Source organism: Silurus aristotelis (genome assembly GCF_946808225.1).
Source record: "Silurus aristotelis genome assembly, chromosome: 23".
NCBI classification, from domain to species: domain Eukaryota; kingdom Metazoa; phylum Chordata; class Actinopteri; order Siluriformes; family Siluridae; genus Silurus; species Silurus aristotelis.
Genome location: NC_139596.1, coordinates 12,099,057 through 12,120,483, shown reverse-complemented (window position 1 = coordinate 12,120,483; position 21,427 = coordinate 12,099,057). Strand labels below are relative to the sequence as shown.

Sequence of the window (21,427 nt, the reverse complement as noted above, 5' to 3'; positions counted from 1 at the left end):
GGTGCTTAATGATCACTTTTGAATTATCGGATGAACAAAAGAAAGTGTCCAGTACATTTAAACAGAGTCATAAGTGAAAGAAATTAGATGTTATTAGTTGTTTTGCAATGTTTCAGCACACATGCCTACCAGAAAAAAACAAACAAAAAAACCTCTGAGCTAAAGGAAGCAAAAGTTGCCTTTGCCAACCGTCCCGAATGACTGCACCTCAAAAGGATTTCCCCTCATTGTGGCAAAGCTCCCTCATCCCTGAGCTACACTGAGCCTTCTCCAGCCCCTGTCCCACCCCTTGGCCGGCCACTGGCTCTCCCCTGACCCCGGCCACACATATGAAAGCACCATCAGCGCTGTGACCAGCCACATTTACAAGTGAAAGGGACCTAATAATGGATCGGTTAGGGAGAAAATGAGGAGACAGAGGGGAACTCACAGATGTTGAGGGGAAAGCTGTGGGCCATTGTTGCTGGGGGGAGGTGGTGTGGTGCCGTTTTAAAACCTGATTTGGGATGGAAGGGAGATATATGTGAATGGACAGGCCAGAGGCCAGGGGAGGACAGACGTCCCGGAGAGCGTGTGAACCGGGGAACGAGGGTCAAACCAAGTGTGGAGAAGTGGACAGGGGTCACTGTGGTATTATCCCAGCCAGCTTTTTTGTAAGGACATTGCAACATTGGAAAATCCTTCCTTAAACGCTACCCCTGAGGTGAAAGGCCACTCAGAGTGAGGTGCTTCACTGCCGTCTTCCTCCCTGTACATAAAGATGAGGACTGATGAAGTTGTCAGAGTGGGTATTATGCTAGGCTTTTGTATGCAGGTGTAATGCAGAGAAAAGCTAACTTGTAAGAACTTTATCCTCTGCTAAGAAACCTTTGTATAGCTCCTTCTATAAAAAGCTTTAAGTCAGCCTACATATCCAACTCATAGGACCACCACCGTACAACGTCTCACACCGCTTCATTTCCTGTTCAGAAATCATTAATTTCCTGTAGCAGCTGGCAAAATGGGGGATTAAATAGAGATCTGCCCTTAGTGGTGAAAACTGGGATAAAATTAATAAAGAACCTTAAAGTTACAGGATATAGGACTTTTTTGTTTGTCAAAAGAAACAGTTTTTTTAACAGTTTAAAACTGGCACAGAGACATCACTTTTACACTCTTCAGCATCTTCCCAAATCATGCATACTAAAAAGAGAGCAGATCTTTGATTGGTGTGATATACAATATAGGGAAACAATTGTTTTCATCAATGCCTTTTGTTGTTTAATGTACTTTTAGTGCATATAAAATACCGACTTCAGATTTAAACACATCTTTTCACTTTACACTGCTGATCAAAATTAAAAGATTCTAAGCATAAACAATGCTTAATTAGGGAAATAAGATTTATTCAAAACTATATTAAAAATATTCTTTTAAATGTAAATAAAATAAAATAAATCAGATACTGGAAAAATGGGCAAAATGTACCTGGTGTCATTATAAAAGACACAGTAAAGGCAAAGGATCTTTTATTCTCAGGGACATTATAACACTACATTGTAAAAGCTACAGAGTCATAAGAAAAACCCATAATGTCAGTACAACTGGTTTGTCAATACACAGGTGACAAAAATGTGCAGGACGACCTGAAAGCAGCAGGAACAACAGGTGCATGGCCCAGACTATATTCATGAGAAAAAAATAATAATTTCTACCATATCTACCATGGGTATATGGTAGATATATGCACAGAAAGTATTGAACATTAAATAACTAAACCAAAGGTGTTTCTAAATACTCGTTTCCCTTCATTGTACATACTATGAATTCAGAACATATCTTAAATCATCGAATCATTGAAGAGGTAAAATCATAGCAGCAGTGAAAAACAAGCCAAATCAGACACTAAACAATGTGATGAAGGAAAACTGCTTCTGACGTTTGAATAAATCAAACACATTAGCAGACATAAATAATTTCAAGCATTTAATCTGTTTAAGGCACATTACAGTATTTCTGTCTTTGTTAAGTGCCATTAAACAAGCTCAAATAAATAACACAAAAGCCTCGTTGCACCATGATGATAAATTACATGGGACTAAGTAAACATATATGATCATTTTAGGTGCATTCTGCTGTTCTGCAATTGACAAAAAATTTACTTAATCATTTTTTTAGTTATGGCAATTGCATTATCAACACATTTAATTAATAAAAATACCACATTTGGTTTAGAAATCCTTCTTTAAACCATTAAAAATATGAACTTTGTTTAAATCTCCACTCGGGAAATGTTTTTGACATATTATGTAGTTGATCACAGCTTTCACACCAACACAGAGGCTCGTCTGACTGCAATGTCCAATGATTGCAGATTACGCTTCTGAATTTTTAGCCTTGAAAAAGGCCTTTCTTGATTATTCACAATACACAAAGCAAAGCTCATCACTTTTATACACAATAAAGCTCACTTGTGAGCAGTACAAAAGAACATCTGCATTTACAGTATTGTAAAATACAGTACTTTAGTTGCCACCTTCTGAACCAGTCAAAAGTCTGGGCAAAAAAATCTAAACATATGTTTAAAATTTTGTGGCCAAAAGTGTATTTCTAAATATCTGAATACTATTAATGGCTGTCTAAAAACTTTTTAATAAAATTTGGAAAGCATGGACTTCACCCACAAACAGAACAGTTACTACGTAGAACTTAAAACCCATTGTTTGGTAATTTTGCATCGTTTTCTAGTATTTATAAACAAGGCAGAAGTAACAAAATAAATGATTAATAAACATAGCATCCAAACTTTTGATTGGTATGATGGTGCGTCCATATCATTATTAATTAAACGTACTAATATTTTTGATTTGTAAATAGCACAAAAATGTTGTGAGTCAGCTAAAAATATCTTGCAGTTCGAGAAAATAACTCCTTTTTAATAAAAAAAACTGGCCCAGTCAGCTGACTGCAGGCCTGCACATCTGATCCCTTACAATAATCAGCAGCAAACTGCTGTGTTTGGTGAAAATACTTTCAGTTTCATTGTGAAAATCCTCACCTGCATGGCTCCTTACCTGCATCTTTCTAAACTGATTGATCCCCAGATAATCAGCATTTTATTACTTTATGTAAACTTATCTTAGAGCCAGCGTTCAGAGCTGTACTTCTGATTTTTGAGCACGTTCATGTCCTTACAAAAAGATAAGTGTGTACTGGCTTGCTCCTGTGCACTGGCACAGATCAACACCAGCTGGTTTGATGTTCCTGTTATGTCCACTTGTATCACCCCCATTGCTCAAAGAAAAAGATTGACTTTAGCAGGTACCAGCTTGCAGCCGGTGCTTGAGAAGTGTTGCCCATCCTGTGGTGTGTAGAACATGGCGCCCCCTACTGCCACTGACACGTCCTTGCGCTGGCACTCGCCACGCTGGCACAGTTCCCGTTGGGCACATCGCTCCACGTGTCGCCGACACAAGGGCAGAAAGGGCACAAAGTGGGTGATTCTCTTTTCCGAGATTATTTTCGTGTTATAGAATCCACCTAAGGAGCAAAGTTTATAAGAAACTCAATAAAATTATCCAGACAAACTTTGTCTGGGAAAAGGTAATTCATTTTCAAGAAACTGCAAGGATATATTCTAAGGATATATTCTGGTTCTACAAAATGTTCTACAAAATGTTTGTAGTCGGTGTTGAATCAGGTTGCACACTTACTTTTCTTATTGTTGAATACAGCATCTGCAATAGCTTCCTCCAGTTCCTCTGCCTGAATTTCCTCTCTGTCTCGTCCTGCCTGTCGACTCTCCAGTGTCACTTTGTTAATGACTTCCTGGCCTGCTGTACTAGATATGCAAAATAATATCACATCAGAAAAGCAGGTTCAACCATGTTGCTACAGTCAAACCTATTCATAGTACCAACAACAGCAAAAACTCTTATACTCAACAACTATTTCTGCTTTTTGCTTAATGCTGCAACAAAAATGTGACAGTGAGTCACTCAGTAAGGCTTACGTAATAAAAATATAGATGGCCTTGCGGTAGTTGGTCTGGAAAACAACATGTGAAGGTCCGAGAAATGGTTCCAGAACATCAATCACTCCAGGAGGCATTTTCTCCATCTCATCAAAGATGAAGACTGAGCGAGCACAGGCTGTGATGTTCCCTTGTACCCAGTGCTTCAAATCTCTCTGCATACAATTGCAAAAAAAAAGCAAATGTAAATTGTTACATAAAAAGTTAATTTACTTTCAACATAAAGGCTTCATTACAGCATTAACCTTGAGAGTAAAACTATGCTCTAAATGTTGTCGCCTTAATTTAAATATAAGCATGTCTTCTTGCAGGTGTGTTTACGTGGGTCTCCATAAAAAAGCCAGAACTTATTTCCCATGAATATTTCCAGCACTGTATTATGCATTCAAATATCCACATTTAGTTTCTTTTTCCTCTGGGAAACATGCATAAATATCATAATGAGATGATAACGTTTTGTGTTGGAGTAATAATTTTTTAGTATGCCTCCATATTTTTAGTCAAATGATTCATGTAATATATGATCTAAAAGTAAAAAAAATTATATAACACAATACCCTGTATTGCTTCACACGGTCAGGAAGTGGAAAGTGCAGTGTGGGGACGTACTGATGGATGTATGGACTGCCCATGGAGGCACCGTACAGGTGACGAGCCAGCATAGAGCTCACCATGCTCTTTCCAGTGCCTGAAGCTCCATGGAAGGAGAGAACCAGTGGCCTGTCTGGATTCCTGTGTTGCAAGAAGTTAGCCACTGACTCAGACACAATATCCTGCACCAGATGCTGTCCATACAGATTTTTATAAAGGTCCCACTCTAGCCCTGTGTAAAGGAAGAAAAAAAACAGTGATAGTTAGAATATATTTAGTCTTTCTGAGAAAAAGCATGTATATACACATGTATAATAGGGTGATTCTCAATATGGAGTTCAGGGACCCCCAGGGGTCTGTCAAATACATCCAGTTACAGTTTGTTGCACTAGTGAAGGCTGGTATATTGGTGCAGTGGGATCCTGAACTTGGGTTATTGTCTGTATGTTCTTCCCATGATCCTTTGTGTGTACTTTCATTTAGGAAACCATACACATGGGTAGAAAGGCCATGTTAAAATAACTTAGGTGTCATGGTGGATGACTTAGGTCTATGGTGATTTCCAGGATTAGTCTCTAGAATCACCATACACTTGAAGATAAACTGATGTAAACAGAAGATGGTTTCAAAACTATTTAGCTGTTTGGATAAATATATAGTGAATGTGTTCCAACCAGAAAAGAAAGTATACTTATAAAACAGCATGAACCTAACCTTCAGTGGAAGGTTCAGGAATAATAAAGCACTATAACACAAGTAAAAAGGCCATAATACTACATGTTCAGATTTTAATAGAATATAATATTGGAAGCGTCCAATTACGTTCAACATATCTTACAGTTTAAGGCGTAAATAAGTTGGAGAACCCTTGCGTTAGCACGAAGAAACAAGCTCATTCATTTTACGTTTTACTTTTGCTTTGTTTTTGTATGAAATGTAATTATTAGTATACTTTGATCTCCGGACACCTGGACAAGGACGAATAAAAAGTTATTTTAAAAAATCTATCAAACTGTCAGCCACCTATATGATTTACATCGCTAGCTAGCTAGCTAGCTACTAATACCAACTGAGTTGCAATTTTGAAGCTAGCAACATAGCTAACAACGCGACCACTTATATAGTAGTACATATACAACAATTATATATTTTTAAGCATTAAAAATACTGTTGCATTGCTTCAAAAGCACTAAGAGTTTCGTGTTAACCAGCTAGCAAAGAGCAAGCCAAACCGTTACTTTATACACTTACAGCTAAGTTAGCATGCTAGCTACTAGCGTTAACAAGTCAAAGAACTGATGTGTTTAGTTCATTGAACGTACCTTGCATGTTTGGCTTAAAATCGCAGTCACAGCTGTCAGATATTGTGCAATATATCGTTTTCATTTCAAAACAACCACTTATGGATATACAATATATTAAAAACACTGTATATAACATTATTACTCCGTTACACAACAAATCCATGACGAGGTAGTGAATGGAGGATTTATTTAGCCGCTAGGGGCGTCTGTCCATGTTTATCAAACAGTACATTACAAAGTTTTAATTAGACAATACATATACATGTATATACATAAATGAATAAAAATACAAAATAATCACCAAATTAGTGTAAATGAACAAATACACTAGACACAACTAACTCCATCTGGTCTTAAATACATATAAGTAAATCCACGTTGGCACTCGGTTACAAAGTCTAAGATAAGAAGTCCCAAGTACTGAGGGACATGAAGGACTAATGTGTTGTTAAAGTAAGTTTAATCAATTCACCTCGTCTAGCTTATAAATAAAATGTATTTAATAATCAGCATAATTTCATACTCTCCTTTACCCATTTTATTATCAGTGAGACATAAAAGGTTGCATTACATCCCCAGTTCTGTATACTGTATGTAATACATTATCTTTAAACCATTTCGAATTGCATTAAAAACAACTTTGCAAAAATGTTTTTAGACGCTGTATACACTATAACATTAAAATCAAAGATGATAATGGAAATAACACTAAAAGCTGAAGTGAATAACATTAATAATTTGTTACTGTGGCACCAGAAAATTAACAGTCAGCTGTCAAGGTTAAGGCATTGAAAGTAGGAAAAATGGACAAGCGTAAGCATCTGATAAAGAGTCAAATTGTGCTGGCTAGATAACTGGGGCAGAGCAATTCCAAAATGTAAGGTTTTGTGTTGTGTTTCTTATATACAGTAGTTAATAAAATAAGACCAGTTTATCTGTGCCACGGTGTAGAGGGAGCAAAGGTTAACCTTTCAGGTTCAATCCCATTGAAGAGTTAGTCTAGTGCAAATGACAAAAAAAAGCTAATGCTGGCTGGTAAAGAAGGGTTACATCAAACACACTTGATTTGGCTGGAGCTGTGTAGCTGCAGACCAATCAGAGTGCATGTCCACCTGTCCAGCACTGAATGTGCTAACAATGGGCTTACAAAAGTAAGTGCTTACTGTGAGAAGCAAAACTGGATAGCATATAAATGAAAGAAAGTGGCCTAGTCTGATTAAACATCATATGGATGGCTGAGTGTGTGTGTTGGTCACATGGTAAGAGATAGCACCAGGATGCACTGTGGAAATAAGGAAAGCCAGTGGAGGCAGTGGCATGCTATGGGCAAAGTTCTGCTGGGAAATATTTAGTTTCTGTGGATATTAATTTGATACTTACTACCAACTAAATACTGGTAAAGACCAAGTACACCCCTGCATGGCAACAGTATTCCCCAAAGGCAGTGGCCTCATTCACCAGGATAATGTCACACTGTGGCATAGTTGTTCTTAAATGAATAAAGAGCTTGACAAAAGTTCATAACGTGTTAAATTAGCTTCCATATATTCCATTTCTCATACTATTTAAATGTCTGTGCAAAATACTGGATAAACACGTCCAATTAATGAAAAACCCCACCCCACAACTTACAAGACAAATGTCTTGTTGCCAGATAGCACAGCACACTTGCAGAGGCGAATGGCACACATCAACGAATCAAAACTATTTTGTCACAAGGTGGACGTACACAATTAAGCATGTGGTTTTAATGTTATGGCTGATCGATGTAACATTTCATTTATACTAACACCTGCCATTGAGTATCCCTGAACATATGGTGGTTTTGTGTTTATTTCAGTAAATAATGCTTTTGTTGCTGAAAGCTTAGTGAAACATATGGTGTATTATGTTTTTTAAATGTTATTTTAAAACTGTAAACCCAAAAGCAGTGACAGGTCAGTAGAACATCCACTTATAAGTAGTAAATAAAAATGAGATTAAACGTTTAATAAAAAATAAATAAAAAAACCAATAAGACGCCCAACTGTTTGCCCTAGGTTGCACACGATCTACTTTATGTGGCAAAGACACTTACTTTAGTCCTTGCTCTGTGTTCTGTTATGTAGTTTTATGTTGTTTGATGTAGCTCTATGTTGTTTAATGTAGCACCAGGGTTCTGGAGGAACGTTGTCTCATTTCACTGTGTACTGCGTCAGCTATATGTGGTAGAAATGACAATAATAGCTTCTTGACTTCAACTGAACTGGTTTAATTTGAGAAAAAGGTTTCGACCTCATAAAAGAGTATAAAGGTATATGTAAGTTATAAGAAACATAATTTAAAAATCAATTTATAGAGAAATCACAGATTATTTCATAGAAGTAAACAAAAATAATGTGAATCATACTTTGAAATCTGAATAGTATATTTATCTACATTATTTACAAACCATATAAAAGTTGAAAGGAATTTGAAATGTTATTCCGCCACATACTTTACAAAAAACCCGTTGCACTTATTCAAGGAAAATAAAAAATACACATTTTAGAGTTAGACAAGTACAATATGCATCATTCTGCCTGCTGAGAAGGTTCCAGTCTGTTGGACAGGGCTGTAAGCACTCTGTCAAATTTCTCATAGCGCTCCTCCCTGCTCGCCTCAGCACCTCGGCTCCCCCAGAGCAGACGCATCTGGAACTCAGTCAGAAAAACTTCTAGTACATCTGACTGTTCATGGAAACCTGTAGATAAGAAAATTACCTTGGATCTATATTTAGAACATTCACAGGACACATTCCATAATTTTTTTTAAACATCTAACAAATAGAAAATATACTGCACTAAACATTTCCTATGTTTTTGTAGTGCATTTCCATTGACAATCACAATGATTAATAGGATTTCTTAACAAATATTATTGAGTGTTTTTATAGTATTCATGAACTGAGGTTATCGTTACCCAGTAGTTTTGCATTTGCATTCGAACTGTATGTCTCTCCATGGCATGCGATGGTACGAGCAGAGTTTAAATGACACAGCACAGAGTCCATTCCAGAGTCGAGACTCTCCCAGGACTCAGACCCTTCAACAATCATGGTGCTCTTCTCGAGCAGGAGCAACAGAGGGAGTACATGTGGAACAGTTGTCTCTGATGGCTCACAGAGCACTTCAAAGGAAAAAGAGAGTTAGCCCTTTTGTTAATTGCTCTGTTCTGTTGTGGGCCAAATGACAAATATTTAAATCTTTTAAAAATGAAGCAATAGTAAATTACTAAATTTTCTGTTATATAATTTTGTGCTGGCTTAATTTTTAAAAATTACATATGACAAAACTATGCAAATGTACAGCAAACACACAATGCCATATTTCCATCAGTACCACTTGTATTTATATTTATATGTATATACTGTATTGAATAAAATGGAATGGAAGACATGAAGAAGACAATATTTCTATTTTTAAAAGCATTTTCCCTTCACATTGCAAATCAAAACAGATGTAATGACTGGCAAACACTATGAGATACTCATTAAAACTAGAATGCTTAAGGGTTTCTTGGTTGTTCTCCAGTTGTATGTATGTATGTAGAGACCTACAACAGAGTGTTTTGATATCAGAAACCATTCCCAGAACCCCTTTAACTAACTAGAATCCCTTGAGAAACACTTAGTAGTTTTAATAGTTAACACAACATAAGGGATAATCTGAAAGACTGCAGAAACTTTGGAGACAAACCTGATTTTGTGAATTTCATTAATATTTTCTATATGGTAAATTGTTTAAGAATACCTTTTCCATCATTCATTTTCTTCAAAGAGGGCCTGAGGGTTTTCTCATACAGAACTGCACTTTCCGTGTATTTTTGCCTTAAAGCTGTCCACGTCTCCTCCAAATGAACAACCTAAGGATGAATTTGATGTGTATCCTTTATTGCTTATTCACGTAAAGCAGTATTCTTCTGTTTACTGCTTTATCTCTACATCATTAGATATTGACATAATACTACCTGTGGTAGTTCTAAGACTCTCATAACTGCAGCAAAGCCAAACATGTTTCCCAGGTTAGTCTTCAGCTCTGACGCCAATAAGACAAGTTTGTTTAGTAAGGAGCCTCTTTCCTCCACACTGCCCGTGCAACCCAACAGCACCATGGCTAGCATTATGGACATGGTATAGAACCTGAGGAAAGAAACGGTGTTTAGTCAGTCATGTTTATTTTAATCTGAAGATATTTTAAAGTTGCTAAGCTTGTGTCAGGTGTAAAGTCCTTTTCCTGACTGAGTGTGTTCATACACCTTTCCAGCAGGTCTTGTCGGAGGTGATGGCCATGTGGAAGTGTGATCAGCTCCAGTCCCGAGCACACAGCCATCCCTTTTATATTCTCACAGGATAAATCCAATATGCGAGCAACCTGGATAATAAAATTGGTTTAAACAATCTACCATGTGGACTCAAATGTTTTACAAATCAAAGTTATTTTTTTTAAACTGATCCTATTTAATGCTTGACATCCATTTTCTTGAACAGGAATTTCCTTAGGCCTTTATAAAATATATATAAGAATTACATATCCCTTTATGATGCAATGCTGGATGGTTTATAAAAAGCTTACATTAACACTGTAATGTGACAAAGGATTTATGTATTTTCCTTACATTGAAGGGAGAATATTTTAAAATTGTAAATTTAATATTTACCATTATCTTAAAAGTTATTCATTTATTTTTATGAACAACACATTCATAAAACATTGAAACATTACTGGAATATCCATTCCATTCTAGCTCATTTAGCTGACAGTCTGCTTAAATAAGTGTATCTGTGTTTCAGATCTATTAGTGATCACATAAATGCTTCTAAATGAAGGAAATTATGAAAAGATATGATAAAAATGATGATAGTTACTTAATAAATCATGTCTTAGATTTCCTGTTAGTAAAAAAATACATTTAGTATAATTTGAATAGGAATAAAAAAATGGTGAAAAAGAATTGTGAAGTCTTTATATAGTGACTGCCTGACAGACTGGCAATTTTCAATTTAAGGTCAAGGGCAGTCTTTGATTTTTCATTGAGAAAAATATATATTTCATGTCCAGATATATTTTATTATATTTTATGTCTATGTTTATTATTATGTTTTTTTTTCTATGTACTGAAGACTTTTGGGTTCAAAAGTGAATAGGAGACAATGGATAAGAGTTGACATTTATATTTAGATATTAAGCAACATGGAAAATGGCATTTTTTGTTTAAACTCACTTATTTTTCAAGTGCAAAAATTGTTGCATGTGAATAACAGGCATTACTTATTGTCCAGATGTTCTTTCTTAGATTGATTGTTAAAGAATAGATTTGACTGTGATCCTTGAATGATCTGTCTGCATTTATTGGATAAACCAACATGAAAACAAGAGAGCCATCACTGGGAGGACAAAGGGCTATTTAAATCTAAGAAAATGTTGAATTTTTTTTTAATTTAATGTGGAATTTTCCAAAAAGGAAAGAAACCACTGGTTCACTAACAAATAGTCATTTACCAGGCCAGCCAAAGAAAATAACACTAGTTAATGACAGAAACATTGTAACAGCTGTGAATGAAAAAAAAAAAAAAACATCAGTGGCACCACCACGAACCCCCAATAAGCAGGGGTAAAGGTATTACAATCCACCATTTAAAGAAGAAGATTTTTAAGCTAATAATTACAAGTAGCAGAAGTCTTCAGAAACATTCTGTCTCATATTCTTTTAATCTCAAACCCTTTGGCTTCAGTGGACAGCCAAAAAATTTTTTCCATTACTATCAGTGTGGATTATAATAACATACATGATTGCACAATATACACATTAGAACCTGACATATCAAACGTCTTGTTGCTATAAATAATTTTTGTCTTCTTTAATTTGCTCTAATGGTATAAAATATGTTAATACTGTGGGTACTATGAACATTCCTACCATGCAGTCGATTTTGGTGATGTGCATGGCCATCGTCTTTGTATCAGCATCTAAAAGCACCTCCTTTGCTCTCTTTAACAGTCTTGCTTCCAGTGGTTTATTCTCTGAAGGGAGCAGTGGTGACTGGTACATGCTTGGCCTCAAACTGGATGCTGTTTCAATTACAAGTGGCATTAAATAATCCTCATTGTCCTCGTCCATGAAGCCTGGTACTGTCTGCTCTTCTTGTCCTCTGAAGGGTGACTTTATATGAGCAAGGCTGAGCGGATAAAGGCCTGTTTTCGATGGCAGGTCACTGGGGTCTGCAATAGTGCTTTGACAGGACTCACTGCTGGAAGACAACATGCTGTCTGTAGGCTCCAAATAGATGATTGTACTTTCATTTGGTGAGGTACAAAGGTGCATGTTGCTGGGTCTTTGCAAAACAGGCGATGAAGGGACTACAACAAACTTCCTATTGCGTGATGGACTTCTTTTACCTCTGTAGACTAAAAAAAAGAGGAACATTTAGAAACATGGGTTACATATTTGAGCATGATTTGTAAGACTATGTACACAAGATAACATCACTTACCTGTATTCATTGGGTTTGGGGATGACGTCACTACAACACGCTGTTCCAAGCTGCCAACAAAGCTCTTGACTGCCTCCCTGTGAGAAAACAGTAAAATAACACTCAAATATCCAGCATATCAGTATCATATCATATCATCATATCATCAGTATCATATCATCTCTATTGCTACTCTGAAGAGTAAAAGTGAAAGTAAATTCTTTGCTTTCTCTTATCAGTGCATATTTAAATACAACTCACCTCTGAGGGTTTATTAACTCGAATGCCAGAGCCTCTGCCACTACAAGACTTCCCTTCCTGTGCAGGGGGGAGTTTAATGGCGTGCCCTCATGACTAGTCTGACCAAACATTGTCTCCAGATAACGCAGTGGTACAGTTCTGTTGACTGGAGAAATTACATGCGCACCACTGTGTTGGGTAAGTGGTGTCTGGCCGCCCACACAGAAATTGACCAATGCTGGAATGGAGTCAAACTGCTCTCCTTCTAGAACATATTGTATTCGTGTGTATGTGTCGCTGGACCTAAGCAGAACTTTGCTGATCAAGAAGTGGAGAGGCTTCTGATTCCAGCGGCAGGTTAGGACATAATCTCCCAAACTTGTTAGAGAATCACGAATCAGGAAATCCCCATCCTGTAGCACTAGTGACTCAGCAACCTGTGGTGCAAAAAAGATGAAAACAATACATTTTCCAAAATAAACAATAGTTTGGCTTAGACGGAAAGAACGAAATCTTTTACAATTTATTGTGATTGTATCCTGCACCAAGACCGCAATCCAAACAAACAAAAAAAATAACACATTTTTGAAAATAGGGTTGGCTTTCTCATAATCCAGACTTTCTCTGGAAAATTTGACAGAATTTTAACAGATTCATGAGCCAATATTTGCAAAGAATTTTGGTAGCGTTATACTAGAAATATCAGGAAGTCATGCTGATGGATGGCCCAATATTTCATAAGTAAGAACTCAAAAACATGCTTTAAGAATACTCAAGAGGTTAGATGGAGTTATTAACAGGCCAACAAGAACAGAATAAAACATAACAGGATGTACTTTTATAGAGAAAAATAACAACAATGGGACAGAGTGATGCAACAAAGTGAAGTTACTGTTACCACCCTGAAGTTAATTATTTTCCTGTAATCTTCCTCATATACCACAGCAACTTCTTAAATATTACTTTTTAAAACATTTTTTAACAAATGCCACATTAGATTTTTTAACCATTCATAATTTTTTAATAACATTTTTAAGACGTATTACAAGCATGTTATCACCATTTTACAGCACCTATAAACACTCATCCCCTCAATTGCTCTTCTCTTTTTTTCAGTCTTGAAGGTAATAAAATGCTTTATGTTACCAAGTAAAAAGAAAGTACAAACTCTGGTCTGAAGACTCTTTCATGGATGAATACATACTAAATAATACATAGAACTGACATAAGTATTTGTTAAACATATATAAGACATATATAAAGGTCTCGTCAGTGCTGCATCATAAAAATGATTATGCTTTTCCTTTGTTTAAATTATTTAATCAGTTAATAATTAATCAGATTATTAAGAATTTGATTATGTTGTATATCTGCCATATTGGTCCTATCTTGTTACTTAAAAAACATCTGAGCATTCATTTAGTTATGTATTATTAAAGCTGGAACATTTGAATAAAACCACACTATTATCCACACTATGGTTGAGGTTGTTATAAAAGATTTACACTCAACTATGTATGAAGTTATGTAGTATATATTTTAGATTTAAAGTTTTAACACTATTAATATCTAACATTTGCTATTTTTGATGGTAAAGCCATTGTACAAAGTCACCAAATTCCTTTTAAGTCAAATATCAAGTAATATGATCCTACACTACTATATACCATATATACATATTACCATATACCAGTAAGATCTGACTCACCTCCCAAGGTAAACGTCCATGGTACCAGCCATGACTCTGTATGTTGTGGCTGCTGAGTTTCAACTCTTCCTCCAGCTCTTTCTTCAGTTTCTCTGATGTGGTGTCCAACAGGCATGTCTCTTTTGAAAACTTCCACAAGAGAAAAAAATTAGGATCATGTCTTGAAACCATTTCTCCTTGAGAAACTAGAAGGTCTGGAGATGTTCATGCTCTCTGGAACAAGGATTCCCTTCTCACAGGAAAGGCTCCTCACATCTACAGTGCTTGTCAGTTGTTATGGTGACATTATTGTGTTACACTAGTTAACAGGCCAATATATCACTAAAGCAGTAGGTTATCTGAAACATCATTACACGCATCATTCAAGGGGCACAAAAGAGAGCTGCTCAGTACCCTAAAACAAAGATAGCTTATGCCGATATATATCAATGCTGAATATTAATGTTGTGAGAATTAAAGTTTGGAAACTTGTCCAAGGTTTGATTAAATATTACTGGTGTGATCAGTGCTCCTAAAATAAAGACTCCATGCATAAAAGCCAGTATCCTACTTTTTTAGTTACAATAAAATAAGCACATCAACAGTGGGTGGTTGTCTGTAGAAACCCAGTCTGACTACAAGCATTCTGAGCATACTGGCAATGATCCAAGCCCTTTTGTGTCACGCATCTTAACTCAATTAGAGCCTTACTGTTCAGTCCTCAGATTCTTCCTTGTGTTTAAGGCTGTGTGAAGGAATTTCAGTACAACAGACACTTAACATTTTCTCTTAAATCCTAAAAGACAGAATTTATAACCAAAAAAAGAGAAAAAAATGCTTACCATTACATATTCACCTCTGTTTTCCATGGAATCGGAATAACTATGGACAAGAACAAAAAAAACAACAAAAAATATGAACATAGATTTTTATCTACTATGTTATAAAATCCATAATATCAGATATATATTAAATAAATTGCATAAGCCTGTGTGCAAATTTGTGAAGGCTTGAAAATGTTGTGGATGAGGGAGTGAGGATGCCAGGTGGCTGCAGGACAGGAAATTGTCTGAGGAACAGTATGTGCTGATCTTTCCCATGACCATTTGGATCCTCTGTGCATCAGGGACAGACTTGCGCAATGCAGTACATTTATAGTTTAAGTCAGTGTTATGTTAGACATAGACACATGTGACAGTCCTCAGGAACAGCCATGAGCTTTCTCAAACTTTTACACGCACACATGTTTATCTTACTAATTTTGCGAGGACCTTCACATTAATAGTGATTAATAAAGCTAATTAATGCTCTGCTACACCTAGATCTAACTAATAAATAGAAATGCATAATAATAACAATAATACTATTAATAATAATAATAATAATAATAATAATAATAATAATATGTTTATTCTTTTCTCTTCTCATGGAATTATTTGTTGTCTAAAAATAGGCAGTTTTGTGGGGGCAAACACAAACACACACACACACACACACACACACACACACACACACACACACACACACACACACACACACAGTTTAAGTAACTGGCTGAATATTTTTGAGATTACAACATTTCTTTTATGGAGTTTCATAACCAAATGAAGACATCATTCGATAAAAAAAAAAAAAAAAAGGAATGCAGTTGGTACCTGGCCAGTGATGGAAAACACTCAACACTTCACAGATGTGTTTGAGCAAAGACATGTGCTCAGTCCTGCCGTAAACACTACATAAACAACTGAAGCTCTGCATTACCTATGAGGTAAAACAAGACATAGCAGCAGAATCATCTCCTAGGCTCAATGTCTAATTTAAGGTCAAAGGATACATAGGCTATATGAAGAAAAGTATACCAAATGTGTTGAATAAGCCTGTCAGCTTTACAATAAACAGGCAGTCTTAAAATTAAATGACACCCAGACACTGCTGTTAATGTTAAGGACACTTTGTCAGCTCATAAATCAGGCTAATGTACCATATTTGTAAACAGTTACAAGCTTGGGCTTTCCACCAAATACATCCCAAAGCATTGTGCTCTACATGAGGCTTAGTGTGAGACAGTTTCTGTATACTGGACCAGCATAATCCCCCTCTATTTTTATTTCATTAGTTATTCCCAAGACACATATCAGATTCTCATTCCTACTTACAGTTCCCATATGAGCCATATCAGACGCTACTGGATAGCTCCCAGACACCATTATACATTACTTCTACAGCCAACATTAGATGTGATTATATCTAATGATTATATATATATATATATATATATATATATATATATATATATATATATAGAGAGAGAGAGAGAGAGAGAGAGAGAGAGAGAGAGAGAGAGAGATTTAGACAGACAGACAGACAGACAGATAGATAGATTTGCCAGGCTCTACAAGTGCGCTACAAAAACATGTTTCAAAAGCAGGATCAGGGATTACATAAGTCCTAGAAATATCTGCTCTCTATTTTTCAAAACAAACTCGCAGTCACTTACACCACCGCCTGTTGTTGCGCAGTAACTAACACTGAGATTGCTGAGGATTAAACTAATGAAATTAAACATCAGGATTTACACTTCAGGATCTTACCTTACGGAACAGTAAAACGGAGCAGTGGAGTTTTAGGAAGCCTCGGTAAAGTCATGGTCAGGTGGAGACGCGGTTCGGGGTCTTCTGCCAGATTTGACACTTGTAGCACTTCTTCGAACCACGCCACTGACGTCATTATGCTCCTCCGAAAGAACAGGGGGCGGTGTTTACGCTGCTCGCGCGCAACGGTATTGGTGCGTCCAAAAACTAATGCAACAATTATACAAAGTATCTATCTATCTATCTATCTATCTATCTATCTATCTATCTATCTATCTATCTATCTATCTATCTATCTATCTATCTATCTATCTATCTATCTATCTATCTCTGTTTGTCTGTCTGTCTGTCTGTCTGTCTGTCTGTCTGTCTGTCTATAGAATAGACAATTCCCAATTCTCTTCCTCCTCTTGTTCTTCTTATTTCTGTAGCTGATATATTTGTTATGCTTTTTAACGATTATAGTGCGCAATACAGAAAACGATAGAGCATAGGTTGGGTAAAGTATATTAAAATGTACACAAATATGACAAACAGCTATGCCAGCTTTGATTAAACAGTAACCTGGTCATTGAGGAAATTTCTTGCATATTTCTCACATGAGAAAATGAGCTGTAAAACAGACACTAGCCCACAGCTATGGCTTTGTCCAGGCTACTAGAGTGAGCAGAGAGTTGCCTGAAGACCCATGTACAGAGCTCAATCTCATTTCCCCCTCCGTCCATTAATGATCACAACAGAGTGTCTTTGTCAGAACCAGACCCAATGACCGTAATGGCATCTGCATTTCATAGAAAGAACACAATCCCTCTAACCACATCACAATCAGACTGCATCAGAGCATTGCTGAATTACATACACTGAATAGCCAAAAGTTTATGGACACCCAAAACTTATACCCGTATGTGGGTCACAGAGTTTGAAGCCACAATTGCCATTGTACATTGTAGCATTTTACTTTATTGGAATTAAGTGTCCCAAAACATTTTCCAGCATGACAAAGCCCTTGTCCTCACTAATGCTCTTGAGGCCTTCCCAAGAGTGAAGGTTATTATAACAGCAAGTCAGAAAAAAGATGCTGAAGAAGCTCAACCAGGTGTGATGGCTAGTTGTCCACAAATTTTATACCATATACTTTCATGAAATATATACAAGATTTTCTTTCTCAGGGTTACCATTCTATCTGATATGCAGTACTCAATTAAACTATAAAAGATACTTAGTCATTTACATTTACATTCATGGCATTTAGCAGAAACCAGAAACACTGGTATGCTAGATTACAAACTTTAGATAAATCAGCCTGTAACTTTTTTTTTTTTTTTTTTGTAAAAGACAAAGCGAACCTGGAAAATGCTAGTTTACATGTTTTAGGAAGAGATAGGTCCACAGTCCATTGTAAAAACTTCTCAAAACTCAAAACTTTATGCCTGTGGTTAATTTAATCTGGTAATGTAGATTTAGCACTTATATAGTACCTTGGTACCTAAATACTGCTGCTGTAATCATATAGACTTTAACGCAAAATACTGTTTGACTGTGTAGTACATGATTGTGGAAAAGTGACGTATTATCCAAAGAACAGCTTTAACAGTCTACATATCACCACCTGAATTCTTCCAGAATGACGTCACATGCCCCAAACCTACCCCCTCCCCTGACTGGTAACCCGGGGCAACCTGGGCTTTTGTTTATTGTTGCTGAGTTGCTCCAAACTTCGTTGGACAGGAGTTGCGCTACTAACTATGCCTCCTAAAAAAGATGGAAAGCAAAAGGCTGAAAAAACAGCTACTCTTGGAGAGAATACTGCACAGGATAATGCCTTATCTGAGGGTGGTAAAGAGTTCTACCGGGCTCAAATACGAGACTTAGAGGAGCGACTGGAAAAGTAAGGACACCAGCTGGAGTTAAGGAGCTGACACTAGCAAAAACAAAGCCAATAGGACAGTGGAAACAGCTTATATGTATAAAGAGTTATTTTCTGAATGAGGACATTGTATATCCTAAGCAAGAAGTTTTTAGCCTGAAGCAATAGAGTTTTCTATAGTAAAAGTATGCAGACTTACCTGATTCTTCTGATTGGAGAAATCTGAAGACTGTTACTCACTATCCAAAACACAGTATAAGAAATGCATGTATTAATATTCACTATCTATTGTGAATAAACCGATAAGATTAGAAACTGAAGAAAATGCTGTTCGGTCATTCTTTGTCGGTGCGCACAGGGAAGTTGAAATGAAACCAAGACCTTAGATCTCAGTCTATGGCGAAGCATAATAATTAACCTGCTGCCACACCTCATACCAAAGAAAACTGACTCACGGTTGTAGTCATTCAGGAAATGCATCGAATGCAAACAAACACCTGGCTTAATCCTTTATCCTTCTCTTCAAAGGTATCAGCACAAGTGTGACGAGCTGGAGGTTCGCCAAAAGGATTTTTCTACTAGTTATAACAATGTAGTGAGAGAGAAGCAGGACATAGTGCTCTATTTGAAGCGCACCTTGTCCCAAAAAGAGGATGAGCTCGCTGATATTTTAGAGAAGTATCAGGAGCTCCAAGAAGCCAAAGATGCAGAGAAGGAGTCATTTGACAGGCAACTGAGTGTGCTTCGGAGTGAGTTTCAGGAGACCAGGGATAAGCTCATTTCTGAGAATATGGTCTTAGGTAAAAAAAACACCACACCACCACACATTTAGATGGAAAGTACCATTGAACAAATTGCACAAATAGAAAACTATGTCTGATGCTAGTCATGCTGGGTATCCAGCCTAGTTGTGCAGTTGTCTGGCTAACAATAAGTATGATCAACGATAAATATAATGTATAAAATAATTATTATTAAGAAAATAAAATCCAACCCTCATTTTTTTCGATTTGCAGCAGGAAAACTTGCATCTCTTGAGGATTTCCAGATGCAAAAGGATGAAATTATGGGTCAGATGGAGTCTCTGAAAGAACAACTGGAGCACCAGAGACAAGATCATCAAAGTGTCATCTACAACCTGGAGAAAAAAGCTGTACTGGACAACTACAAGTCAGTGTCAAAATGAATATGAAGCTTTCGGAAAAGAAAAATCACAAATTACTCCATTACAGTTATTTGCCAGATCTACTGCACAGTTCTCATTATATTGCATCTGGGTTTTGATTCTTAAACATATTGTCTCATCTTGCACAGATTAAAGAAAGAGATGCAGCAGCATATGGCTACTGTTGCTGCCGAGTTTCACAAAATCTCTGACAAAAAGATTCCAGAGACGACAAAGAGGGCCATCCACGAGAATATGATAGCGATGGCCCGACTCAGGCAGATTTCAGACACAACAAAAGAGCTGATGGAGGAAAATGATGCTCTAAAAGACAAAGAGAAACAACTCAAAAGAGAAATTGAGATCATTGAACCATTATTGAATGAAATGACCAGGAAAAGTCTTGCAAATCAAAAGGTTGCTTAAAACACATTCTCGATATTTTAAAGTAGGGTCAAAGATGTTGCAGAACAGTTTGTGTAATATCTGACAACTTTCCACATGTTCTGGCAGCTGTCAATTAATTACCTGCAAAGATAAAAACCTACCAAAGAACACTCAAAAACACAAGAGCAGCAAAATCCAACCAATTGGATTTTGCTTTATGACACAAGGCATATTATTGAATCCTGTTTTCTGTAAATTTTGAAAGTTTTGGGTTAGCATGAGTGTTCTAGTCTATGTGTGATTGGGACATATCTTTGGAAGGTTTGTCAAAAGCGCTGAATATACTCTTTAACCATTTATCATTAATTGAGAGTTCTTGCATTATAATGTTCAACATTACAACAGGCTGATTAAATATCTGTGCTTTTTCATTTTGTCCTGGAAGGTGGTGCAGCAGCTGACAGAGAAATGTAAGCTAATGCATGTTGAACTTGAAGACTATGCCAGCCATAAACAAGAACACCAAAAGTTGGTGAACAATCACTCCACACTGCAGAAAGAACTCAATGCCCTCAGGTACATTTGAATTCTAAATGAGTAAGTGAATGATTTTTTAGTTGGTTTAGAATTATGCTAGTCACCCTGCTGTTGTTCCTTACCCGAAGTTGTTTATTTCCTAATCTTATGCTTATTGTCTTTAGTTTCAAACAAAGATTTTTTACATTTCAATCTTTAATAAGAGCAGGAAATATTTTTATAGAAGAAAAAAATCAATGTCATCTTTTAAATAATTAAGATGGCACAAAATCCCCTAAAGTGCTGCATGTAAAATTAGGTTCTGCATTGCAGACTCATCATTGTGTTATCTGTGGTGTTGTAGTATGTTGCACTGCTGTTTCATAGAATCAGTGTTCTCTGGACTTTATAATGAGCTCTGGATATTATCTGTTTTCTCCCACTTCTCAAAAACATGCCAGTTGGTTGAATGATCTGGAATAAATATCAGAGAACCTCTGCTCTTATATATCATTATCACATCAATGTTCAATGGTAATTGTAGTTGTCATATCTAAGGATTGGTTTGACTGATGTC

At 36.4% G+C, this 21,427-nt stretch overlaps 3 protein-coding genes across 6 annotated transcripts in view; 1 reads left to right on the top strand and 2 right to left on the bottom strand.

The window, feature by feature from the left end:
* Positions 1-1,237: 1,237 nt before the first annotated feature.
* On the bottom strand, positions 1,238-6,112 carry tor2a (torsin family 2, member A). Its single transcript, XM_083526597.1, has 5 exons — positions 5,926-6,112; positions 4,570-4,835; positions 3,992-4,167; positions 3,693-3,820; positions 1,238-3,519 (listed from the first exon to the last, which is right to left on the bottom strand). Exons 1-5 carry the CDS (start codon positions 6,068-6,070, stop codon positions 3,275-3,277), a joined length of 960 nt encoding a protein of 319 aa, XP_083382723.1. The 5' UTR covers positions 6,071-6,112; the 3' UTR covers positions 1,238-3,274.
* A 2,025-nt stretch (positions 6,113-8,137) lies between these two features.
* Positions 8,138-19,345, bottom strand: sh2d3cb (SH2 domain containing 3Cb). Of its 2 annotated transcripts, none has more exons than XM_083526587.1 (11): positions 18,982-19,345; positions 15,167-15,206; positions 14,346-14,474; positions 12,659-13,074; positions 12,419-12,495; positions 11,845-12,332; positions 10,183-10,298; positions 9,895-10,066; positions 9,678-9,789; positions 8,848-9,054; positions 8,138-8,629 (listed from the first exon to the last, which is right to left on the bottom strand). In XM_083526587.1, exons 2-11 carry the CDS (start codon positions 15,191-15,193, stop codon positions 8,460-8,462), a joined length of 1,914 nt encoding a protein of 637 aa, XP_083382713.1. In that variant the 5' UTR covers positions 15,194-15,206; positions 18,982-19,345; the 3' UTR covers positions 8,138-8,459. The 2 variants fall into 2 exon arrangements, with proteins under 2 accessions (XP_083382713.1, XP_083382712.1); XM_083526586.1 differs by lacking the exon at positions 18,982-19,345 and adding an exon at positions 16,916-17,059.
* cfap157 (cilia and flagella associated protein 157) overlaps positions 18,551-21,427 on the top strand; it is a 5,025-nt gene continuing 2,148 nt past the window's right edge. For all 3 annotated transcript variants that reach the window (XM_083526594.1, XM_083526592.1, XM_083526593.1), the window contains exons 1-5: positions 18,551-18,803; positions 19,311-19,582; positions 19,799-19,952; positions 20,097-20,364; positions 20,780-20,910. In XM_083526594.1, coding sequence (XP_083382720.1) covers positions 18,661-18,803; positions 19,311-19,582; positions 19,799-19,952; positions 20,097-20,364; positions 20,780-20,910 — 968 coding nt within the window. In that variant the 5' untranslated portion in view covers positions 18,551-18,660. The remainder of the gene's footprint in view (positions 18,804-19,310; positions 19,583-19,798; positions 19,953-20,096; positions 20,365-20,779; positions 20,911-21,427) is intronic.

Bases quoted from the DNA above. Each gene is read 5' to 3' on its own strand.
- tor2a (XM_083526597.1), bottom strand. From the start codon at position 6,070: ATGGATTTGTTGTGTAACGGAGTAATAATGTTATATACAGTGTTTTTA. The intron at 4,168-4,569 runs GTATTGTGTTAT...AATTGTATGCAG, and splicing joins ACCGTGTGAAGCAATACAGG to AGAGATTTGAAGCACTGGGT. The intron at 3,520-3,692 runs GTAAGTGTGCAA...TTTGCTCCTTAG, and splicing joins TGTATTCAACAATAAGAAAA to GTGGATTCTATAACACGAAA.
- sh2d3cb (XM_083526587.1), bottom strand. From the start codon at position 15,193: ATGGAAAACAGAGGTGAATATGTAATG. The intron at 10,299-11,844 runs GTAGGAATGTTC...TTTATTATCCAG, and splicing joins TCACCAAAATCGACTGCATG to GTTGCTCGCATATTGGATTT. The intron at 10,067-10,182 runs GTGTATGAACAC...TTCTTTCCTCAG, and splicing joins CGACAAGACCTGCTGGAAAG to GTTCTATACCATGTCCATAA.